At 41.0% G+C, this 22,728-nt stretch overlaps 1 protein-coding gene across 2 annotated transcripts in view; it reads left to right on the top strand.

Annotated features, from left to right (window-relative positions):
* Nucleotides 1–22,728, top strand: part of MYO16 (myosin XVI) — a 611,293-nt gene that overhangs the window by 206,129 nt on the left and 382,436 nt on the right. For both annotated transcript variants that reach the window (XM_060636706.3, XM_060636705.3), the window contains exon 4: nucleotides 3,172–3,315. In XM_060636706.3, the coding sequence (XP_060492689.3) occupies nucleotides 3,172–3,315 (144 nt within the window). The remainder of the gene's footprint in view (nucleotides 1–3,171; nucleotides 3,316–22,728) is intronic.

Raw genomic sequence — 22,728 nt, 5'->3', positions numbered from 1 at the left:
CTTCCTTCCTTCCTTCCTCTCCCTTCCTTCCTTCCTTCCTCTCCCTTCCTTCCTTCCTTCCTTCCTTCCTTCCTTCCTTCCTTCCTTCCCCTTCCTTCCTTCCTTCCTTCCTTCCTTCCTTCCTTCCTTCCTCTTTCTTTCTTTCTTTCTTTCTTTCCTTCCTTCCTTTCTCTTTCTTTCTTCCTTCCTTTCTCTCTCTCTTCCTTCCTTTCTTTCCCTTTCTTTCTTTCTTTCTTTCTTTCTTTCTTTCTTTCTTTGAAATATCAGTTAACAATTGGGCTATCTTCTAATTACTAACTTTAATGAGAATTAAATACTAAGTAAAAAACATAAATCAATTCACATAGTGCCCATTTCAATCTGTGTGGTTACTGTCTGGAGGTGAACAGCTCACCAATGCTCTGTTCACTTATTTAAAGTCATTTTTTTGCTCGCACGCCCTTTGTGGAATCTACGTTACTGGTTCACCAGTCTTGTCTTCCACAACATCTTGTTCATTTGTTGGTTCCATTCATTGGTGTAGTTTTTATCTCAGGCATGGTAGTTCTCATCTCCAGGAGTAAAATTTGAGTCTTACTGCTATCTTCCATGTCTCTACTTACTGTGTTCAAAGGTTTCCCAGTGTTTTGAACATACAGAATGTGGCTTATCGTAACAGTTTAACACACAGATTTGGTCCTTTGTTAGGTATATCACTTCTGAGCTGGTTCCCCATTGATCATTCTTTCTCCTCCTTGTGGGTCTTATTTGCCTGCTGTCTTATATATCTGGTCATTTCTTCTTGGATGTTGGACATAGTGAATTTTGCCTTGTTGGTTACTGAATATTTTTGTATTTCTGTAAATAATCTTGAGCTCTGTTTGGGGGGGCATTGGAGTTATTTGGAAACAGTGTGATCCTTTCAGAACTTGAATTTAATGCTTCTTGGTGGGAATAGAGTAGCATCCAGCCCAGGGCTCCTATCTCCCCTTCTACACCTGCACTGAAGCAAGACATGTGTGTGCTCCCCCCAAGGCCACCTTCAGTTAGGTTTCCATTCTGGCTGCTGAAACAGACGCTATTTATGGCATTGCATGAACTCTGACTCCTCTCCCTTTTCAGGGGGTTCTGTCCCGGACCTTGTGTCATTTTCTGGGGTGCAGATGCTGATCAGAACTCTTCTGTGTACTTGAGGGGGCCTTCTGTAGATCTTTGAAGTTCTGCAGCTCTGTCCTCTCTGTGACTCTGTCCTGTGCGCACTGGCCAGCTCGGTCTCTAGACTTTTGGTTCAGTTTCCTCTTGAGAGGCCGTGGGTGACACAGATTCTTTCTGTGCTGCAGCTTGGGAATGCCTTCAAGGCTGTGAGCTGGAGTGACAGCAACAATGTGACCGCCTCCTTTTCTTTCCACCTCTCAGAAGTCATATTTTTTCTGAGTGGCTTTGTTTTTGTTTCAGCTGATTCAGGCAGGAATGTAAATCCGGTCCCTGTTACTCATAAGGGAAGTGCTCCTGTGGTTTTTTAAATTTCTACTATCCAGTGAATAGGTTGGTAAGTTGACATGGCAATACTTCTGGTGGTGGTATGGTTACTGTTTCTTTTGGGACGGAAACTTGTTTTATGCATCGAAATCTTATAAAAAGCATATATCTTTCAACCTATAAATTTTGCTAATAGATATTTAGCTGATTTATTGGCTTACGTCTTTTTTTAAACTAATTAACTAATATGCATTTGATATTAATGTAGCCTTTTAGATATAAATATAAAAAATCAGACTTCTGTAGACCAGATAATTCATAAGGTCCAGGGCAAAATGAATATGTGGGACTCTTCAAAAATTATGGGAAATTCATGATGGCCACAGAGCATTAAGCCCAGTCCAGGACCCATCTACGCATGACTGCAGAGATCGTGCACCCGTGAAGCCAGCGCTGACCAGCATATTTTTATGCGTTTTACCTATAAATAGTAAATAAAAGAAGCAAAACAATTTCCTGGAGAGTTTCATTTAGTAGTCTATGAAATTTCCAAAAAGCACAGTATTATACAGTGATTAAAATTTATGTTAGAAGATTTCGAAATTATAATAGTTCGCTGTTACAAGTTGGCACTGTGGAATTTTTAGTTGTGCTATGCAACTGGTGTGAGGGTTGCATTTGAGTATGATGGGGGATAAATTTGGAAGGATCGTGAAGGGTCATGTCTGCCTTGGATACAGTGCAGTAGTGAAGTTTTATTCTTTGGTCAGTGACAAACTCCGTACATTTTAAAGCAGAAACATCATGTGAAGAAATGTGTATTTCAGAAAGATAATTATGGTAAATTGTCCAAGATTTTCTGATAATCTTATCTACAAATGAACAGCACTGCTAGGAATTTACCCAAGGGATACAGGAGTGCTGATGCATAGGGGCACTTGTACCCCAATGTTTATAGCAGCACTTTCAATAGCCAAATTATGGAAAGAGCCTAAATGTCCATCAGCTGACAAATGGATAAAGAAGATGTGGTTTATATACACAATGGAATACTACATGGCAAGAGAAAGAATGAAATATGGCCCTTTGTAGCAACATGGATGGAACTGGAGAGTGTGATGCTAAGTGAAATAAGTCATACAGAGAAAGACAGATACCATATGTTTTCACTCTTATGTGGATCCTGAGAAACTTACCAGAAGACCATGGGGGGAGGGGAAGGAAAAAAGGTTAAAGAGGGAGGGAACCAAAACACAAGAGAATCTTAAAAAGTGAGAACAAACTCAGGGTTGATGGGGGGTGGGAGAGAAGGGAAGGTGGGTGATGGGCATCGAGGAGGGCATCTGTTGGGATGAGCACTGGGTGTTATATGCAAGCCAATTTGACAATAAATTTCATATAAAAAATAATAAAGTTTGTTCACACACACACACACACACACACACACACACACACACGAGAAGAGGACCCAAATAGTGAAAATCTCCCCCCTTCCTAATGTTTGTCCTTATTTTCTTTCTACTGTGTATGGATGTAATTTCCCCTTGAGCCTTCCACGTGCCCCTTACGTGAGCTGGAGAACATGAATACATTCTTTCTCCATTTAGCCCCATCTCTCAACCTCTAGATTGCCAGTGGAGTTTTTTTCATGGACATTTGCAATAAACCTTATCACTGTTTGAAATACGTTTCCTTTTTTCTTCTTTCTTTCAGTGCGCTCGGTATGATAATGCCTTCATTGCAGAGATCCTGATTGACAGAGGGGTCAATGTCAACCACCAGGATGAAGACTTTTGGACACCAATGCACATCGCCTGTGCTTGTGATAACCCTGACATCGTCCTGCTGCTTATATTAGTAAGTAAAGCAATGTGGTTTATTACCATTTGATGGTTCGATGGCATATAAAAGGCTGTGTATTTAACTAGTAACATTTCACAATATGTAATACTTTGGTTGATAAAAAAATGTGTGTGTGTGTGTTTGTGTGTGTGTGTGTGTGTGTGTGTGTGTGTGTGTGTGATCGTTTGTTTTCCTGGAATTACAAGATAATTAGAGACTAAGTTTGTGGGTCACATAGTTCATAAAACAAATTGCATAGATGTCATGTGAAGCTATGCTGCCTTTTCTGGGAAATTATAAGCCTTCATCTTTGCAGATCAGTCTTAACGAAAATGGTTTGAGAAGTGTTGTTTCATTAAGTCCACAGTCCATTCTCTTCTTAATTTTTAGCCAACTAGACACACGGTATCTATTAAATCTTATCCTCTTGGTGACAGCTAGTAAAGAAGTATCTACAACATTTCTTTATGAGAAAATGAAAACGTTAAGTGTAACAAACACTGGATTTACTTGTTGCTCTTGTTTTCGGGTAGAGCTTAGACGCTGACATTGACCCTCACACCACACTTTAATTATTTTGGAATTAGAATTGGGGATTTTTTTTTCTGGTGAGTTTAGCTCTGACAAAGGTTTTAAGAAGTTGTGCAGGATTTTTTTGAAAACCTGTGCCTCTCAATGTCTGATGACATTGCGTTTCTTTAACAGACAGAACTGAGCAACAGAATTTGACTTTACTTCATGTATGAGCTGGAGATCAAATCTGTAGTTTTCAAATTAACATTTTCCTGGTTCTGCAGTTCCCTTTTCTCACATCGTATGCATAGTTCTCTTTCTGATAGTTATCTTAGTGACCTTCATTTACTGAGCACGCATTTAATTAATATTTATTGATTATCACTTTCAACACAGTTCCTGCCTTTGAGGAAATTACAGTTTATTCATTCATTCAGCAAATAGTTATTGAATAACCACTATGTTCTAGGTGCTACACAGTGGGCGAAAAGACATTGGACGTTATAGAGCATGGCAAAAACAAACCAAAGCAAGTAAAGCGAGACTGAGAAATTTGATTAGTGGCTTAAGCAAGTCTGAATAGTCTCCTTGCCACCATCTAAGAGCCAGCCCAGCCAGCCACCCACAGGAATAATTTACTTTTAAATAAATATGGATGAAACACATTGTCCTAAAAATTGTAATTTCTATAGAAACGTGTACCCATCAACAACCCCAAACGAGAGATTTATTTTGTTTCCAGAATTAAATGCCATTGTACTTGGTTTAGCACTGCATTGTCCAATATTCTCTCCGTTTTCCAAAGATTATTGATGCGTAAGAGACTGCGTAAATATTTGAGTGCCTTTTGTTCTGTACCAAGAGGGTCAGCAGTGAACAAAAGTAGCCGAAATCCCTGCAGAAATCCCTGCCTCGTGGGGCTTACATTCTACCGGGGAGAAGGACAAACACACAAATGAGTCAAATACACAGGATGTCACCCACAGAGAACCGTTGGAAGGACAAGAAGAGAGGAGTAGAGAGTATTAAGGGGTGGCCTCATGGAGAAGGTGACTGACACATGAACCATGAGCCACATGGACGGGTAGTCACGAGGTGAGCAGGGTGTGGGGGGATAGCAAGGGTCTTGTATTTGTGGAACAGCAAGGAAACCAGTGCAGCTGGAGTGCAGTGGGTGGGGGCAGGGGGGGCCAGTGTCGGAGACACAGGCGGTGGATCTACTGGCACCAGTGGGCGGGACATTGGAATCTCCTTTCACCCCGGGTGACTCAGGGATCCTTTGGAGAGTTTGGGTGGAGAAATGATGCAATCTGACTTATGTCTGAGAAGGTCACTGGCTGCTGTGTTGAGAACAGACAAGCGGAGGGGAAGGATGGGGGGCACTTAGCACCCTGCTGTCAGCCACCAGGCTAGCCCCGGTGGGGTGGTGGGACGTGACTGGCATCTGCACGTGTGCAAGGTCAGGCTGTCCGTGTTTGGTGTGAGATTGGATTTAGCGCTTGAGAGAAAGGACACGAGTCACAGATGGCCTGCCCCTTTTGGTGTGAAGACGAGAGGGTTGGAATTTGTGTTAAAAGCATCTGAATCATCTTTTTCAAGTTTGTCAGGAAATCGTTGTCTAGAGAAACAATTCCATCTCTCTCTCTCTCTCTCTCTCAAAAATAAATAAACATATTTTTATAAAGGGGGCGGCCACCTGGGTGGCTTAGTTGGTTACGCGTCTGACTCTTGGTTTCGGCTCAGGGTCGTGATCTCACGGTTCGTGGGTTCGAGCCCTCTGCTGATAGCACGGACCCTGCTTGGGATTCTCTCTCCTCCTCTCTCTCTGACTTCTTCCACCCCCTCAAAAGTAAATAAATAAACATAAAAAAAAAAAAAAGATTTCGGTGAGTTGAGATAATTACGTATTGTGGGTTTTTGTTAAGTAGAGATGTGTGAATGTGTGTGTTGCTGTCATATCCTGAACAGGATTAGAACATTCCTACTTTAATTGGATCACAAGTGGTTTGTGTTTATGGAATAGGTTTAGGTACTGTGAATATTGTCAGTTTTCTTGCCAAATGATCTACAAAATTCTAGAAGATATTAATACTTGACTTTTATACAGCACTTCATATGTGCCTGATATTTTTCTACAGGCTTCATAGGGATTAATTCACACTACTACATATGTGCTAGCTTTCACCTGCCTTCGACAGGTGAGGGACGGGTGCTCAGAGAGGGCAGTGCATATGTTGCAGGCCAGAACATAGTGTCTGAGACCAGGTTTGGTGTCCTAATCTGAACCCCAGTCCCTGTGATCTGTTGTCGTATTGCTAATGCTAGAATTCATACAGAGCCAGAAGTCCCCAGAGTGGACTACTAAGACCATCATTCCCATTGTTGTTTTTTATAATTTTTTAAAATATGTATTTATTTTTGAGAGAGAGAGAGAGATAGAGCATGAGTGGGAGAGGGGCAGAGAGAGAGGGACACACAGAATCCTAAGCAGGCTCCAGGCTCCGAGCTGTCAGCATAGAACCCAACACTGGGCTCGAACCCATGAAACTGAGAATATGACCTGAGCCTAAACCAACACTCAGATGCTTAACCTTCTGAGCCACCCAGGCGCCCTCGTATGAACCTTGTTTTCGATGTCTTTCGTTTTAAAGACACCATTTTATTTTATTTTATTATTTAATTTAATTTAATTTTTATTTTTAGAGAGAGAAAGGGAGAGTGTGAGCGGGGGAGATGGGTAGAGGGGCAGAGGGAGAGAGAGAATCATAAGCAGGCTCCAAGCCCAGCGCAGAGCCTGACACAGGGCTTGATCCCACGACCCTGGGATCTTGACCTGAACCAAAATCGAGGGCTGGGCACTCAACCAACTGAGCCACCTAGGCGCCCCGTAAAGACACATTTTTAAATATATACTGGTAATTCATAAACATCATCGAACTCACGGCCAGTGACACTGTAGCTCATGCCTGAAGGAAGTTTATCCACCCACATATTTTCCCTATAAGGCTTATCATAGCTTCCTTGCGCTTAGAAGCAGTAGATAGCACTTCAGCACCATGCTTGGGGCTCATTTTAAGCAACAAAACACCGACAAAAGGACAAAAGTGTGAAAAACATGACGCCAAATAGACTACAGTAAGACTTTTTTTCACTACGACCCTGAACCAAGAAGACGCAGCATCATCTCACACGAGCTCGGCTCCCAGCATGTGCACTGGGTGACCGGAATGTTCGCGCATGTGCGCGAATGGCCATGGACGTGTACCCGAAGTGCTCATCTTGGTGTTACAAAATAATTCGGCAAACAGGAATAATGAGGACCCACTGTGTTTATTACTAAGTAAGACAATTGATACTTTCTGGAATTTTAAGTATGAAATGGAAATCATCTAAACCCAGTATATTTTCGGAATTGGGGTGGGTCCAAGAAAATGATGGGTTTCTGCAGTAACTTTTCAAAACTTAGACCAAAAGAAATATGATTTTTACAATTTCCAGCACGTAGTTAAATAGGGCTTTGGAGTTTCTTCGAAGTTTTACAAATACCTCACTGGGAAAATAGAGTATTTCTATGATGTGAGCAACACACTTAATATATAATCTCTATTTTTATGCAAAGAAATCCGATATCAGAGAGGTTATATAATAGAAAAAAAATCTCAACTCTAAATGTTTTGGGTCCCAATAAAATAATGCACTATAATTTTTTATATTTATATACAAATATATATATATATATACATATATATATATTTATGTTATATATAAATACGTGCATTTAATTATATATATAACATAATATATATCATAATAGTTTGTCCACTGAGAATTTTCTTTTACTTACCTTATTTTAGTGGTTGTTGAGCATCTCCCATATGTACATTTTTATTTTTCATCTTACATTATCTGATTTTTTGAAAATATTTTCTGATTTGCTCCATATTCGAACACTAATGTTCTATAGCTCAAACTTTTACCTTGTTTTTCTTTTTTTTTTTTTTTAATAATTTCAAGGTAATTTGCCATTTCCCAGATTTTAAGAAGCTTTTCTATTAGGAATAAATCTCAAAAGCTGATAATTGATGAACTCCAGTCATGTCAGGATTTATTCTCTTGAAAGTCTCGATTTCACATTTATCCCAACATGTTTATACATGTATGTGTCTGCGTTGTGTCTGGAAGCACACGATGAGTGAGCGCTTATAGGATACGCTCAGAACCTGCTCAGGCACTTGGCTCACCAGCCGGCTTCCTTCTGCCATCAGGTGCCACGGGACTGCGCTCAGGGTGGTCTCTGGGTCCGCTTGCTCTCTTCTCCCCTCTTTCCTCATGTGACTTTGGATAAAAGATTTGCATTTATTGAGGTTTTCTGAATTTTCACATCTGATGGCGCAGTGCAGCCCCTTCCAAAGCCGGGGCAAATCTGAACACTGTAACAGCCCGTGGCATTTGGAACCATATGAAACAAATCCTTTTCATTTGGAGCTCATTATTTTGAAAGGAGAATAATTTAATTGAGTCAAACACTGTGGGGTGCTTATTTATACTGGAGAAAATGATTCACCCGTGTTACTGACAGATCATCTCGGGCTTTTTCTCTTTTCCTGTTGAAAAACTTGGGAGGCTATAATTTGATATTCCACATGTCCTGGCATTATTTAATAAATCTTACTCTATAAAGGGTAGCTCTGATACATAATTACAAGAAGTGAGTAATAGACAATTGAAGGATACAGTGTCATTTTAATTAGTTTTATTTATTTGCTTATTATTTTTTTAAAAAATATTTATTTATTTTGAGAACGAGAGAGACAGAGCACATAAGCAGGGGCTGGGCAGAGAGTGAAAGAGAGAGAACCCCAAGCAGGCTCTGCAGTGCCAGCACAGAACTGCGAGATCATGACCTGAGCCAAAGTCAAGAGCCAGACAGTTAACCCAGCTGAGCCCCCCAGGTGCCCCAGGGTAATGGTGAATTTTTTCTGTTACATACTCCCAGGAGATGTTTCAAGTGCTTTTAACTCCTTGAAATCAGGTGCAGGGAAAATGTTAGCAGGTGGACAATCATTTACTAAGGGGAGCTCAGCAGTATCTTTACCATTGGCCACAACAACGCACACTGAACGTTTTCTCGATCCTTGGCTTTTTGTGTTTGAACATCTGATGTTCGCGATTTTTTTGCCTGTTGGATAGAGGGTGTCGTGGACCGTGTCTGGTGGGCAGTGTGGAACCAGATCATTTTAATGGGTGCTGCATTTAATGGGTGTTAGTTTCTGGGAACTAACAATTCTGTCATAACTGAAACAGTAAATGATATTTCAAAAGCATGTTGCTTACTTTGTGTTAGGTGGCTTCAACTGAGAGGTCAAAATTAACGCATTCCCAGACTTTACTCGTTAGTTGCTTGGACCATTCTATACTAGTATAAAGTTTTTATATTGTTTCGTTACAATTTATCTTTCCCATCACTTTGATTTAAATATTAAGATATGGGGCACCCTGCTGTTTAAGATTATATTTCTCCCTAGAAAATGAGCTATAACTCCAGATGGTTCAGGGTAAGTCTGATTCTCCAAGACCTGTGGCAGAGCTGATGTCTTTATCAACTTAAAAAATTTTTTTTCTTAATATTTATTCGTTTTATTTTGAGAGAGAGAGAGGAAGAGACAGAGACAGAACTTGAGTGGGGGAGGAGCAGAGAGAGGGAGACACAGAATCTGAAGCAGGTTCCAGGCTCTGAGTTGTCAGCACAGAGCCCGACGTGGGGCTTAAACTCAAGAACCATGAGATCAGGACCGGGCCAAAGTCGGACATTTAACCGATTGAGCCACCAAGGTGCCCCATCTTTTTATGTAAATGATCCTACATATGATATTCAACCTCTTTCTTAACAGTTTATCTTGCCTTCAACTCCACTGAAAAAATAAGTTTTCAGGCTTGAATGTGTTTGGCTTCACCCAACAAACTGTTGATTCCTCCCCCCACCCATTTATTCACAGCCTTTGTTCCATTCCAAAAGGTGTGTGTTCGTCTCTCTACACTATGTGCTCATTCGTCCTCTCTAGATTCAACTAATTTCCACCCTTCGAAGGATTTCTTCCTCACTTTTTCATCTCTCATTTCCAGGGTCTTTCTATTGGACTCTTCTTTTAAATTCATAGTTAGGTCCCAGGATCTTCCATTAATTCAGAAAATAAGGAAAACCCTGATCAAATGTATTTCCTGTAATTGTCACCTCAGTGTCTCTCTCATTTTTATAGTCAAGCTTCTCTGAAGAGCAGTGTGTGTTTGCTGACCCACTTATCACCTCTCGGCCATGCTTCGGTGCGGCCAGGCTGGCTGCTGTCCATGCAAGGACCACAGCGTGGCCCTTGCCAAGAACACGGTTGGCATCGCTGTGATGGACTCGGGAGGCACATTTTATTGTTTACCCTACTTAATTTATTTCACTAGATCTGAAGGCAAGTGGGTCAAAAAAGGAACTTGGGCGGACATCCAGGTTTTTAGCCCCTGTTCGTGGCCATTAAACCTAAGACCCTCTTTGCTTTATTGAGGTATACTTGATAAATGTGATTATGTATACATACATTTTAAATTTTTTTAATGTTTATTTTTGAAAGAGAGAGAGACAGAGGGTGAGCAGGGCAGGGGCAGAGATAGAAGGAGACACAGAATCGGAAGCAGGCTCCAGGCTCCGAGCCGTCAGCACAGAGCCTGGCGCGAGGCTCGAACCCATACACTGTGAGATCATGACCTGAACCAAAGTCGGATGCTTAACCTACTGAGCCACCCAGGTGACCCATGATTGTATATTTTTTAAGTGTACAACGTGATGATCTGATATAAGCATACTTTGTGAAACGATTACCACATTCAGATTAATTAATATACATCCACCAACTCACGTAGTGGCCAGTAATTCTTTTTCTGCTGTGGTAAGAATGTGGTAGGAAGATCTACTGTCTTAGCAAAACTCAAGTGTACAAAACAATGTTACTACTCACAGTCACCATGCTGTATGTTAGATCCGGAAAGCACATCCATCCATCTGTAACTGGAGGCTGGTTCTCTGCCCAGTAGCTCCCCATCTCCCCGACCCCAGCCCCTGGTGACCACCCTTCTCCTCTGTGTTTCTAGGAGTTTGACTTCTGTTTGTTGTACATCCTACCATGGCCTAAACCTTCCCATCACTAAGATGTATAGTGAAAATCCATCCTGACCTTACGGTGAAAATTCTCACTCAATATTCACTGAGACTAAGACCATGAAAGGGATTTCAGAAAACGGGCAATAGTGTGTGCTTCGTGATTTTTCTATGACTTGACATAAAATTCTTTGAAGGACAGAGAAATACACTTTCATAGGCATCTGACAGAAACATGAGTCCTTTTGGTTTTTCCCAGGCTTGGAAAGTTTGAGACACACATGTGTCCACGTCCAAGGCATAAGGAAAACTTCCTTAGGCTTCCCTGTTCATTTATGTAAGCTCCCATTTTTGGTAAATTATACTTCTTCTTCAAAAGTGCTTTCCATTATAACCTTTTTTCATCTACATTTAAGACAATTTAAAAAATTTAAAAATTTAATATTGTAAAGCATTTAGATTTAATTTCTGAATGTCCTTTTAGTAAGACATATTGTTTTTCTTTTTAAAAAATTTTTTTAATGTTTATTTATTTTTGAGAGAGAGAGTGTGAGCAGGGGAGGAGCAGAGAGAGAGGGAGACACAGAATCCGAAGCAGGCTCCAGGCTCCGAGCTGTCAGCAGAGAGCCCGATGTGGGGTTCAAATCCACGAACCACAAGATCATGATCTGAGCTGAAGTCGGACACTTAACCAATTGAGCCCAAGATGTGATATTTTTCTAATCACAGAAGCAATTCACATTTATTTCAGAAGCATTGAAAAATATAGAAAAACCAAAAGAACATAAAAGTCCCCCACAATCCCACAGCTCAGAGAAAGTCAACGTTATCATTTTAATGCACAGCTTCCTGGTTCTTTGTGGGGGTGAGTGTAGCACCCACTTAGTCCATACGGTTTCTTTGCAATATCACAAAATTATTCCATGTTTTTAAATATTTTGTGGAAACGTGTATTTAGAGGCTGCACAGTGTTCTAGAGTTTAGATGCTGTAATACTTTTGGGGAATTTCAGCTGTTTCCAGTTTCTCATGCTTAAAAATGATGAGTAATTTGTAATTTAAAAGAGCTGCTATTTACAATGGAACATAATCATCAGTTTTATTTCCTCCATGACTGAGTGGAAGAAGTTCAACTAAAGAGAGCTCTGAGGACGGATGCGGATGTCTACGCATCTGGCTCTTTCTAAACTAGAAGCACGTAACTGAGTTTTTCCTAGCTGCTGCCAACTGGGTTTCAGCATAAGAATTACACCGTGATGCTCTAAGACACTCCTCATGTGAAATGGCTGGCCTGTACCTCTGGAGTGCATCTAATAGTTCAGTCCTTGGAAGACTGACAAAGTAGCCAAGTCCAGAACCCTGCATGAGAAGGGCTGTGCCATCGTGCCCCACAGCAAGTTTGTGTGGGACATGGGCTAATGTAGGGTCAGATATGCCTGGACGTACTTACTTAGAAGCATCATGTGGCATTTCTGCTCTGCTTCGTTTCTCACCCCCTGCCCCCCGACCTTGTGTTCAAGGTTACATCTCAAGAATGGCTTTGGGATGATGAAATATCACCCCTTTGTGGGTGTCATAGCCCGGGAGTCCTTATACAATATGACTGCCTTTCGATTTGGAATGTGCCTTCTACGTAGGTAGCGCTGGATTGTGTATAGAGCAGTGAAAGAAAAAAACCTGCTATCATATGCCTTGACTTTTGGTTCAAGTTGTGTTTTTCTCAGTGTTCATTCCCTGTAGGTCGATGATCAGTATCCCATGCAGATTTTCCCCTACTGTGTGCCCTCTATGTAGCATTGCTTAGGAGTTTATATTTTATTAGCAATGACTTGCATTGAACCACTTCCGTAAGTGATCACTGTTTCGACGACCCCGTAGTTCTGAGGTGGTTAGATTTTCATACAGTCTGTTCAGCTAAAGAGAAGAGAAAAGGGTCAAGACATTCCCATGAGCATGGAGAAACATTGGTCTTCTGATCCTGGTCATTACAGCTCCCTCTTTACCTCCATTGGAAGAGCACGCCTAACCGCCATACTGGCTGCTAGCTGTGGGTGACAGAGTGTTTTTTACTTAATTCCGAACTCATCCCGGGGACTTGGATGCAATGTTTATTAATAAATCAAGCTCCACAAGATAAGAAATTCCTTCACAGTCAAATTTAAAGAAACATTCAGTCCTTAAACCACATTGGAAAAGCACATTATTGTACCAGGATACTGCACACTGCTTGCTTGTGTTGGGAGGGCTCGTAAACACAGACCCAGGACAGTGCATATTTCTGGTGATGCTTTCCTGTAATACCATTGTTGTCATTCATGATTCCTGACACCCTCATTTCTTTTTCAATATTATATCTGTTACAACAACCAGATCTGGGTATTTTAATATTCACAGAAATATGATGTTAGGTAATTTAGTCTTTAGATTTTTTTTCACTTTCAATGAAGATATTATGAGATATATATATATATATATATAATTTCTATCTATAATTTTCTATGATATCTAATATATATATAATTTCTATCTATAATTTTCTGATATCTAATGTATATAATTTCTATCTATAATTTTCTGATATCTAATATATATATAATTTCTATCTATAATTTTCTATGATATCTAATATATATATAATTTCTATCTATAATTTTCTGATATCTAATATATATATAATTTCTATCTATAATTTTCTATGATATCTAATATATATATAATTTCTATCTATAATTTTCTGATATCTAATGTATATAATTTCTATCTATAATTTTCTGATATCTAATATATATATAATTTCTATCTATAATTTTCTATGATATCTAATATATATATAATTTCTATCTATAATTTTCTGATATCTAATATATATAATTTCTATCTATAATTTTGTATGATATCTAATATATATATAATTTCTATCTATAATTTTCTGATATCTAATATATATATAATTTCTATCCATAATTTTCTGATATCTAATATATATATAATTTCTATCTATAATTTTCTGATATCTAATACATATAATTTCTATCTATAATTTTCTATGATATCATATATATGTATATATGTATATATGTTTATATATATATAAAATTTAATTCAGAAAGCTTGAGCCAGGACTTGCCAAATGAAATCACTCTTTGAAAGACTTGGTAGGCTCTGTTCCCTTAATGATTGTAGTCTGTGTTTAAAAAAAAAAATCCTAACACCTAAGAAGGTTTTAACTTTAAGAATTGTGTAATTTGCAGATAATGTAACAGAATTTCAGGATTCTGTGTTAAAACTTGAATAGCTACTAGTTGTTTTTGTGGAGATGGGGCGGGAGTAAGAAAACACACTGTGTCTCAGAAAACACACTTTATCCCCTGGTTTGCTATCATTCATGTGTTTTTGGTATTTTGTCTGGTGGGCACATGTCATTTCATGCCGTTTATTAAATCTTTGACCAGTTGAGATTTAGGAGAAATCAGCAATCTGCGTTTACCTGGCAACTGAGAAGGAAAATGAGGAGGAAAGATGTGATGTGGGAAAAGTGTAGAAAAACTAAGACACGTTTGAATTTCGCTCCATGTGACTGCCCGGGGTATGCAGAGTATGCAAGAAAACCTAGCGTGGGAACCATTTGGCAGACAGAAGTGCTTTCACCCTTTTCTGTAATAATTGAAGACTTTTACTAAAAACTTTGGCTTAAAACATGGCAGACTAGGAGTCAGGTGGGAGTGTATATAAGAATAAGGACTATAATAAAAGATAAGATGACTTTTTTGGCTTGAGAAAGTAAGTTAAAAAAAAAAAAAAAAAGAAGGGAGCCAAGCCAAAACAATGCCACAGAAAAATCCAGTCACCATCCAGTATTTTCTGTCAGCCTAGAGAAGTAGAAGGGGAATAAATCTGCAAGTATTAACAGAAGCAAGAGAAGTGTTTCATGGAAGTTTCCACATGACTCTAAGGCTGGGGGCAGAAATAAAATAATGTTTCCAGGAAGCACAAGACAACACAGCTATGACAGCTGTGAGCCTGTGCAGCACGGGGCCCTCCCCTTAGGGGCCGTGAGGAGTAGGTCCAGGCCAGAGTGCTGCTTTCCACACGGACTGGTTCTCAGAATCGGCAAACATCGGTTCTAGAATTACGTCCTTGGTTCTGACACTCACCTGTCCTGCTGCCTTCATCCGTGGGGACACAGTTACCACCTGCCTCCATTCTTAAATAATGAAACTGGTAACTAAAAGGGTTACCATTAAAGAAAAGGGTTTGGGCATCCCTGGTCCAGGTGCCTCCTGATGAGGTCCTTACAGACTGTCCCTGGGACTCAGTCTAGCTCAGTAGTGCCCCAAGCACTTGGCCCAGGGCTTCCCATCTCACTGTGACCCATCCAGCAGGTGGAGGCTTCACAGCGCTCTGGGGCAGTGTGGAGTTCTAAGATAGAGATTCTGCAGGGACCCCAAATGCGTTTGACCATGACACCTTGGAGACATCTCTTAAAAACATACTGTGCCATGAAATGCAGGTAAAAGTCGCAGAAGCTCCTCAGTGAAGCTGGAGAGGAGAAAGGACATCGATGTGTGAGGGGCTGGTTCCACCAGGATCCAGTGCCCTCACCTCTGTTACCTCCTCTGAGCAGAGTTTAGTCGGCAGTGAAAATGTGCAGGGACAGAACTCTGAGAGCATCAGTCTGAGATTGGGGAGAGTTAATTGGAAGGTCGCTGATAACGAGAAATTCTCAACAATAGAATAGTTTAAGAGACTTCACTTCCGTCTCCTCCCCGAGTGAGATGACAGTCGGTCTTAATGACGTCATTGCCCGGGGTTTACACAGCCAGCGACACAACCAGGTGAGGATCCACCTGGGGTTTGTTTCCAAAATTCATGTCCGTCCCATTTCTGCCACGCTTCTGTATCTACTGCCTTTCTTGGGCTTTGATGAGGATGGGGATTATTTCGTAAATTTAACTGGACCCTTTAAATAAACTGTAAATACCTTGAAGGTAGCTTCTTTGCCTTATAATTTTTATACCACTTCTGCACCCTCATCTGAGAACTGCAGATACGAAGATGCGAAAGAGACCTCAAAACATGGAATAGGGTTATGGGATTGCAGAGTCTGGCAGGGACCTTGTCACATCATCTCATCGAAAGACTTATTTGAACTGTCCCAGGGGTCTGGGGCTGGGTTTGGAGAGGAAGCCACCTCTCCACCTGGCACAACGCCATTGATGGATCTGCTCAGGGATCTTTGAATCCTGACGGGTTTCACCTTTCCTACGGCCGTCAGATTCACCTGCTTCTTCTCGCACTGGATTAGTACGAATTCTGATGATATTTTAGAACAAAAAAAAGCCATTCTCAATAAGCTGTGAGGGAGTCTTCTCCTCAAACTCAGGATAAAAATGGAAACACTATTTTTAAAAATATCTCTGGCGAATTATGTGCATTCATTCATTCATTCATTCATTAAATACATTTTTTATTGAGGGTCCGCTGTGTACTGTGTGCTAGGCTTGCTCCTAAGGATACATGAGCAACAGAGCAACCAAAGGGTCTTTGGCCTTAAACGTGGATACTGTGTAGGAGAGAAGGTGAGAGTGAGCATAAACACTAATTTGTTTCTTAGTGTATACATATTAATATATTTACATCAATATTTTTATGCGTGCCTCACATCAAATCTCAGCTTCCGGTGAGGGTTGGGATGGGGTAAGTAGGCTGTGTGTGGCCCTCACCCCCGTGGCCCTGCGCACACGTGGACTAAGACAGAAGAGGCCCCTCAGTGGAAGCAATGCCTGTGCAAGAACATGACCTGAAATGCTGATGAGTCACTCTGGGCTTAGGATGTGGTGATGAGAGTGAAGGAAATACTGATGGCATATTTTGAAGGTGAAATCAGTAGTAATGTGGGTCGTTTAACATCAAAGAAGGAGAGGGAATTTAAAAATGACTCCAAGCCATCTGTGTTTGGGAAATTGGAAGGGGTGGTGCAAAGACCCATCAGAGAAAAAAAGTTTTCTGTGGGAGGGCTATGCGTTCCTTTTTGAACATGTCAAGGTCAGAATCCATGGAAGACCCACCGGGGGACGTCCAGGAGGCATTGTTTCTGGAACTCGATAGAGAGTCTCATCTACACACATGGGAACAGAAGCCCTCGAGTAAATCAGGTCACCCCGTCAAAATGAAAGAACATTTAGAGTGCCTGGGTGGCTCAGTCGGTTGAGCGTCCAACTTCGGCTCAGGTCATGATCTCACAGCTCGTGAGTTCGAGCCCTGCGTCGGGCTCTGTGCTGACGGCTCGGAGCCTGGAGCCTGCTTCGGATTCTGTGTCTCCCTCTCTCTTTCTCCCCCTAACCCACTTGCATTCGTCTCTGTTTCTCTCAAAAATAAACAAACATTAAAACAATTTTTTAAATAAAAAGAAATGAAAAAAAGTGAAAGAACATTTGAAAGATGGTCCAAAGTATACCAATTAAAAGACTGTTAGAGAAACAGGAGGCTGCAGAGAAAAGGGGAAGAGAGGAGCCAGATTTAGAAGGCAAACCAGAAGCTGGTGCTGTCGTGAGTGTCCAGGGGAAACATGGCTGGAGAGTTTCCTTGTGGATGGCGGAGTGGGAATTAATGGGAGAAGCTAGTCATTCAAACATGGGGAAGTAAATGCTAGGAAAGTTTCAAATTGTGTCCCAAGCTCAAATGCAAGGACATATACACTCTGTGTCGTTTCCCTTTCGTATGTGTATAAATATCGCAGCGTGGAACATTAAAACTGCAATAGAATATGCTAGACTAAAGAAAGAAAAAGAGAGGAGCTGATACTATAAGGCACCAGAGATAAATCACACGTGAGGACCATTAATGCAAGGTATTTAGGGACAGAAAATATCAATTGTCCATATTCACAGTTTGCCGCTAAACAAAACCAGAAAAAGCTGTATTTCCTCCAAGCAAAGTATGGAGTGTTCGGATGAACAAAATAAGCCTTTTATTTTATGTATTTATTTTTTTAGTGAAATTTATTGTCAGATTGGTTTCCATACAACAACCAGTGCTCATCCCAACAGGTGCCCTCCTCAATGCCCATCACCACCCTCCCCTCCCTCACACCCCCCATCAACCCTCAGTTTATTCTCAGTTTTTAAGAGTCTCTTATGGTGTGCCTTCCTCCCTCTCTGTAACTTTTTTTTCCCCTTCCCCTCCCCCATGGTCTTCTGTTAAGCTTCTTACGATCCACATAAGAGTGAAAACATATGGTATCTGTCTTTCTCTGCCTGACTTCTTTCACTTAGCATAATACCCTCCAGTTCCATCCACGTTGCTGCAAATGGCCAGATTTCATTCTTTCTCATTGCCAAGTAGTATTCCATTGTGTATATAAACCACATCTTCTTTATCCATTCGTCAGTTGATGGACATTTAGGCTCTTTGCATAATTTGGCCATTGTTGAAAGTGCTGCTATAAATATTGGGGTACAAGTGCCCCTATGCATCACCACTCCTGTATCCCTTGGGTAAATTCCTAGCAGTGCTATTGCTGGGTCATAGGGTAGGTCTATTTTTAACTGTTTGAGGAACCTCCACACTGTTTTCCAGAGCAGCTGCACCAATTTGCATTCCCACCAACAGGGCAAGAGGGTTCCCATTTCTCCACATCTTCTGCAGCATCTATAGTCTCCTGATTTGTTCATTTTAGCCACTCTGACTTGTGTGAGGTGATATCTCAGTGAAAATAAGCCTTTTAAAAAGCAGGGAACACTGGCTGGTATTAGATAATAATTAAATGAAAATCAGTGAGGTAGAAAGACACTGCCTCATTTCGTGCAAGGTCTTTGTCAATGAATAGTGTGTGGTTCACACAAAACCATGATATGAAGGGAAATAAATGAGTGGCTTAGTAGGACACGTAATATAAGTGAATTGCACAATACCTTCAAATTATGTTCAATTTACCCTCACCATAGGGGGCTCTTTACTAATGTGGAACCCATGATTTCTTGTCTCAGCTTTTTCTCGGAAACACTCATTCACCGTGGTTGCTTATGAAATTGTATCTTTTAATTGGATGGTTGACCTTTAATTATATTGTGGCCACTCATTGATTCAAACGTTACTCAGGTTTGCTTGCCAGATAATCACTGACTTGTCTAAAGTTTTACTCCTCACCTTTGACTTCAGTAGATTTGAAACTCATCCGGGACCCAAGAGAACAGCCCTGTGTTTTCATCTTGTTTCAGAGTGTTGTTCATTGTTTATTTTGAAGAATACTTTTCTCAATATAAATGTCACACATTTATTGTAGAAAATTGAAGGAAACCCATACATGTAAGGAAGAAAATTAAAAATCACTAATAATTCCATCGCATAGAGCTAATCACTGAGTATGTTTTGATGTGTTCTGTCCTCTGTGTCTCCCCTCCCCATATCTCAGAATTTACACAGAATTTACCTGATATGATGTGTACATGTATGTATTGGTAGCTTTTCTTTTTATATACTCTTTCTGCACATCCCCGGGTCCTAAAATTTTCTTCTACATGGTGGTTTAGTAATACGCAGTTGTGTCATATAAATGTCCTTATTTAAGTATTCTCCTCCTTTATTTTTTATTTTATTATTTTTTTAATTTTTAAAAAATTTTATTTATTTTTGAGACAGAAGGAGACACAGCGCAAGTGGGGGAGGGGAAGAGGGAGAGGGAGACGCAGAATCTGAAACAGGCTCCAGGCTCTGAGCTGTCAGCACAGAGCCTGATGCCGGACTCCAACCCACGAACTGTGAGATCATGACCTGAGCCGAAGTCAGACACTCAACTGATTGAGCCACCCAGGTGCCCCTATTTTATTTTATTTGTAATGTTTTTACTTATTTTTGAGAGAGAGAGAAAGAGAGAGAGAGAGAGAGAGAGACAAAGCATGAGCAGGGGAGGGGCAGAGAGAGAGGGAGACACAGAATCCAAAGCAGGCTCCAGGCTCCGAGCTGTCAGCATGGAGCCCGATGCAGGGCTTGAACTCACTAACTGTGAGATCATGACCTGAGCCGAAGTCAGATGCTTAACCGACTGAGCCACCCAGGTGCCCCTATTTTATTTTATTTTTAATGTTGATTTATCTTTGACAGAGAGAGAGAGAGAGAACAAGCCGGGGAGGGGCAGAGAGAGAGAGAGAGAGGGAGAGAGAGAGAATTCCAGGCAGGCTCTGCACTTCCAACACAGAGCCCGATGTGGGGTTTGATCCCATGAACCTTGCGATCATGGCCTAAGCTAAAATCGGATGCTTAACCAATGGAGCCACCCAGGCGCCCCAAGTATTCTCCTATTTTAGACATTTTATCCAAATTTTCGTTACTTTCTCTGTTTTTACAACACTATTATTCACGATCATGGTAATATCTATTTCGTGTTAAATAACTATGTTTATATTGCTACACTTTGGCTTTTCATCTTTTGTCTGGCAGATGGGGATTCAGCTCTTGGTGCCACAGACCCAGGCCCTAACAGGTCTGCCCACTGCTAGGTGCCCGTCCTCCCCTGTGTCCCTTTAAAGTGATGTCATATGTGGAAACGTGTACAGACTTCTCCAGCGTGACTGTAAATGCCATCCACACCCGTTTACTTGGCATTTTACAATTACCCTTTCTTTCTTACATGTTTTGTTTTCTTGACATGGTTGGTAACTTCGCATGACAGCAGGGCCACAATAAACATTTATGTGCTCCCAGCGTAATAATTATTGACCTCAGAATGCTTACAGCGGGAGCTGTAAAAATGTGTTCCAATATCATCTCAACTGTTATAAAATTTTAAATGGTTGTAATACAGGTTTTGAGATTTTTATTACCATAAAGATTTACCATCATTTAAAAATCAAAGTACATTTTAATTATAATGAAGGCTTAATACATAGTTCTTAATGAATGAATGGATTCCCGGATGGTATCGCCTCCTGCATTATCTGCCAACATTCTAGCATCTGGAGAAAGTTAAATGCTTTTAGTTTTCTCTCTCTGCTTAAACAGTGGGAACCCATGGGAAAGTCTTTGCTTGAGACCAGAGATGCATGAATCTTCTGATTCAGTTCCCTAAGTTCTCGTGATTGTGGGCAGATAGAAGCCCCACGGTCCCTTGGTTGGTCCGACTCAAGTACAGGAGGGATGTCCTGTGGCAAGACGATGGGTTCTTCCTTTTCGGCCTCGTTCATTGGTGGTCATCTGGGGTAATCCGCTCTGTTACAGGTTTCTGCTGGTGCACACCCCACCTGACATCCTCCTTCCTGGCTGCCACAGGGCTTTCAACCATGATGTCTCAGCTGAGTTTTGGGAAGAGAGATGGCAATTGAATGTGTTGAGGTTTTGAGGTTTAACAGTTTCTTCACCTGTTTCCTTCGGTGGCATGAATATTTCAGAAGGAGAGGGGTTGCTTGCTGAATGTACCTCATAAAATAGCATCTCTGCTCGATTTCCCAATCCAACAACAATGATAAATGTAAAATGATGCAGGGCATAGAGAGTAGGTGTTTCATGAGAACATGTGCTTCTTATTCCTGTTTGCATTAGATTGCCCTTTGGATCAGTATCTGTTATTCTTTTTGTTCAGTGATGTTAAGTTTCATTTTGGGGGGACTCTTACAGTTTTGCTTGTCTTTTTATAAAAATGGTTTGCTATCTTTGCTCTGATTTGTTTGAAGCTTTAGCAGTTCTTTGGAGTTTGTCCTTGAAGACAGGGCAGAATTGTGAGGAAGTTTTCTTTTCGTTTGAAAATAATTGCTCCTAAGCAATAGTGAAGGGTCTGTTGTGCTCTGCGGGGCCACTGGCTGGAGGACAGACTTTCAAAGAAACTAAGTGGTAAGTTACCTGGAAATAAGCGAAGCGGTTGGATTTTTTTGGAGATCTCTTTCAGGAGTACCTGTAAGTTTCTACTCAATCTTTCACCAAAGTATTTTGTTCCATGTGGGTTCTCTTTAAGGAACAGATTTGCAAAGAGTTCTCATATACCTCAGGGCACATTGCCTTTTTGTCAGTAACGGTCATAAGAGAGGGCATTCTGGCATTTTTTCTGGTTTGCCTCAGATGCTATACTTGAAGCTGTTACCACCGTTGGGCTGCATAGACTGGGCATGGAGCTTTAGAACCATTTCTTGCCTTTGAAATTATTTTGCTTCCTCATTGCTGCTTTTGTCAAATGTATCGTATGGTAAGAGTGAGGGGAAGAAGGGAAGGAATCAAACCAGAACTACCATCCTCAGCATTTCAAGGAGCTGGGGCTGAACTGCCCTTCCTTCTCTCCTTCAGCTACTGCATTCTGCCTATGCTGTTTGGAGCTTGCATTCAGGGCCCCGCCAAATACTGCACGCAGAGAGGGGTGGGTGACGTATTAGACTCTAGCTCATGGTGGTTTTACAAATACTGTACTTTTAAAAATTAAAAAAAAATTGTTTATTTATTTTTGAGAGAGAGAGAGACATGGCACGAGCAGGGGAAGAGCAGAGAGAGAGGGAGACACAGAATCTGAACGAAGCAGGCTCCAGGCTCTGAGCTGTCAGCACAGAGCCCGACGTGGGGCTCGAACCCACAAACCACGAGATCATGACCTGAGCTGAAGCTGGACGCTCATCCGAGCCACCCAGGCGACCTGAGAATACCAACTTTTTTTTTTTTTCTTTTTTTTTTTTTGAGAGAAAGAGAGACAGAGCATGAGCGGGGGAGGAGCAGAGAGAGAGGGAGACACAGAATCCGAAGCAGGCTCCAGGCTCTGAGCTGTCAGCACAGAGCCCCACGCAGGGCTCGAACTCAAGA

This window comes from Panthera onca, chromosome A1 (genome assembly GCF_046562875.1).
Source record: "Panthera onca isolate mPanOnc1 chromosome A1, mPanOnc1 haplotype 2, whole genome shotgun sequence".
NCBI classification, from domain to species: domain Eukaryota; kingdom Metazoa; phylum Chordata; class Mammalia; order Carnivora; family Felidae; genus Panthera; species Panthera onca.
This window is presented reverse-complemented; position numbering and strand designations above follow the sequence as displayed.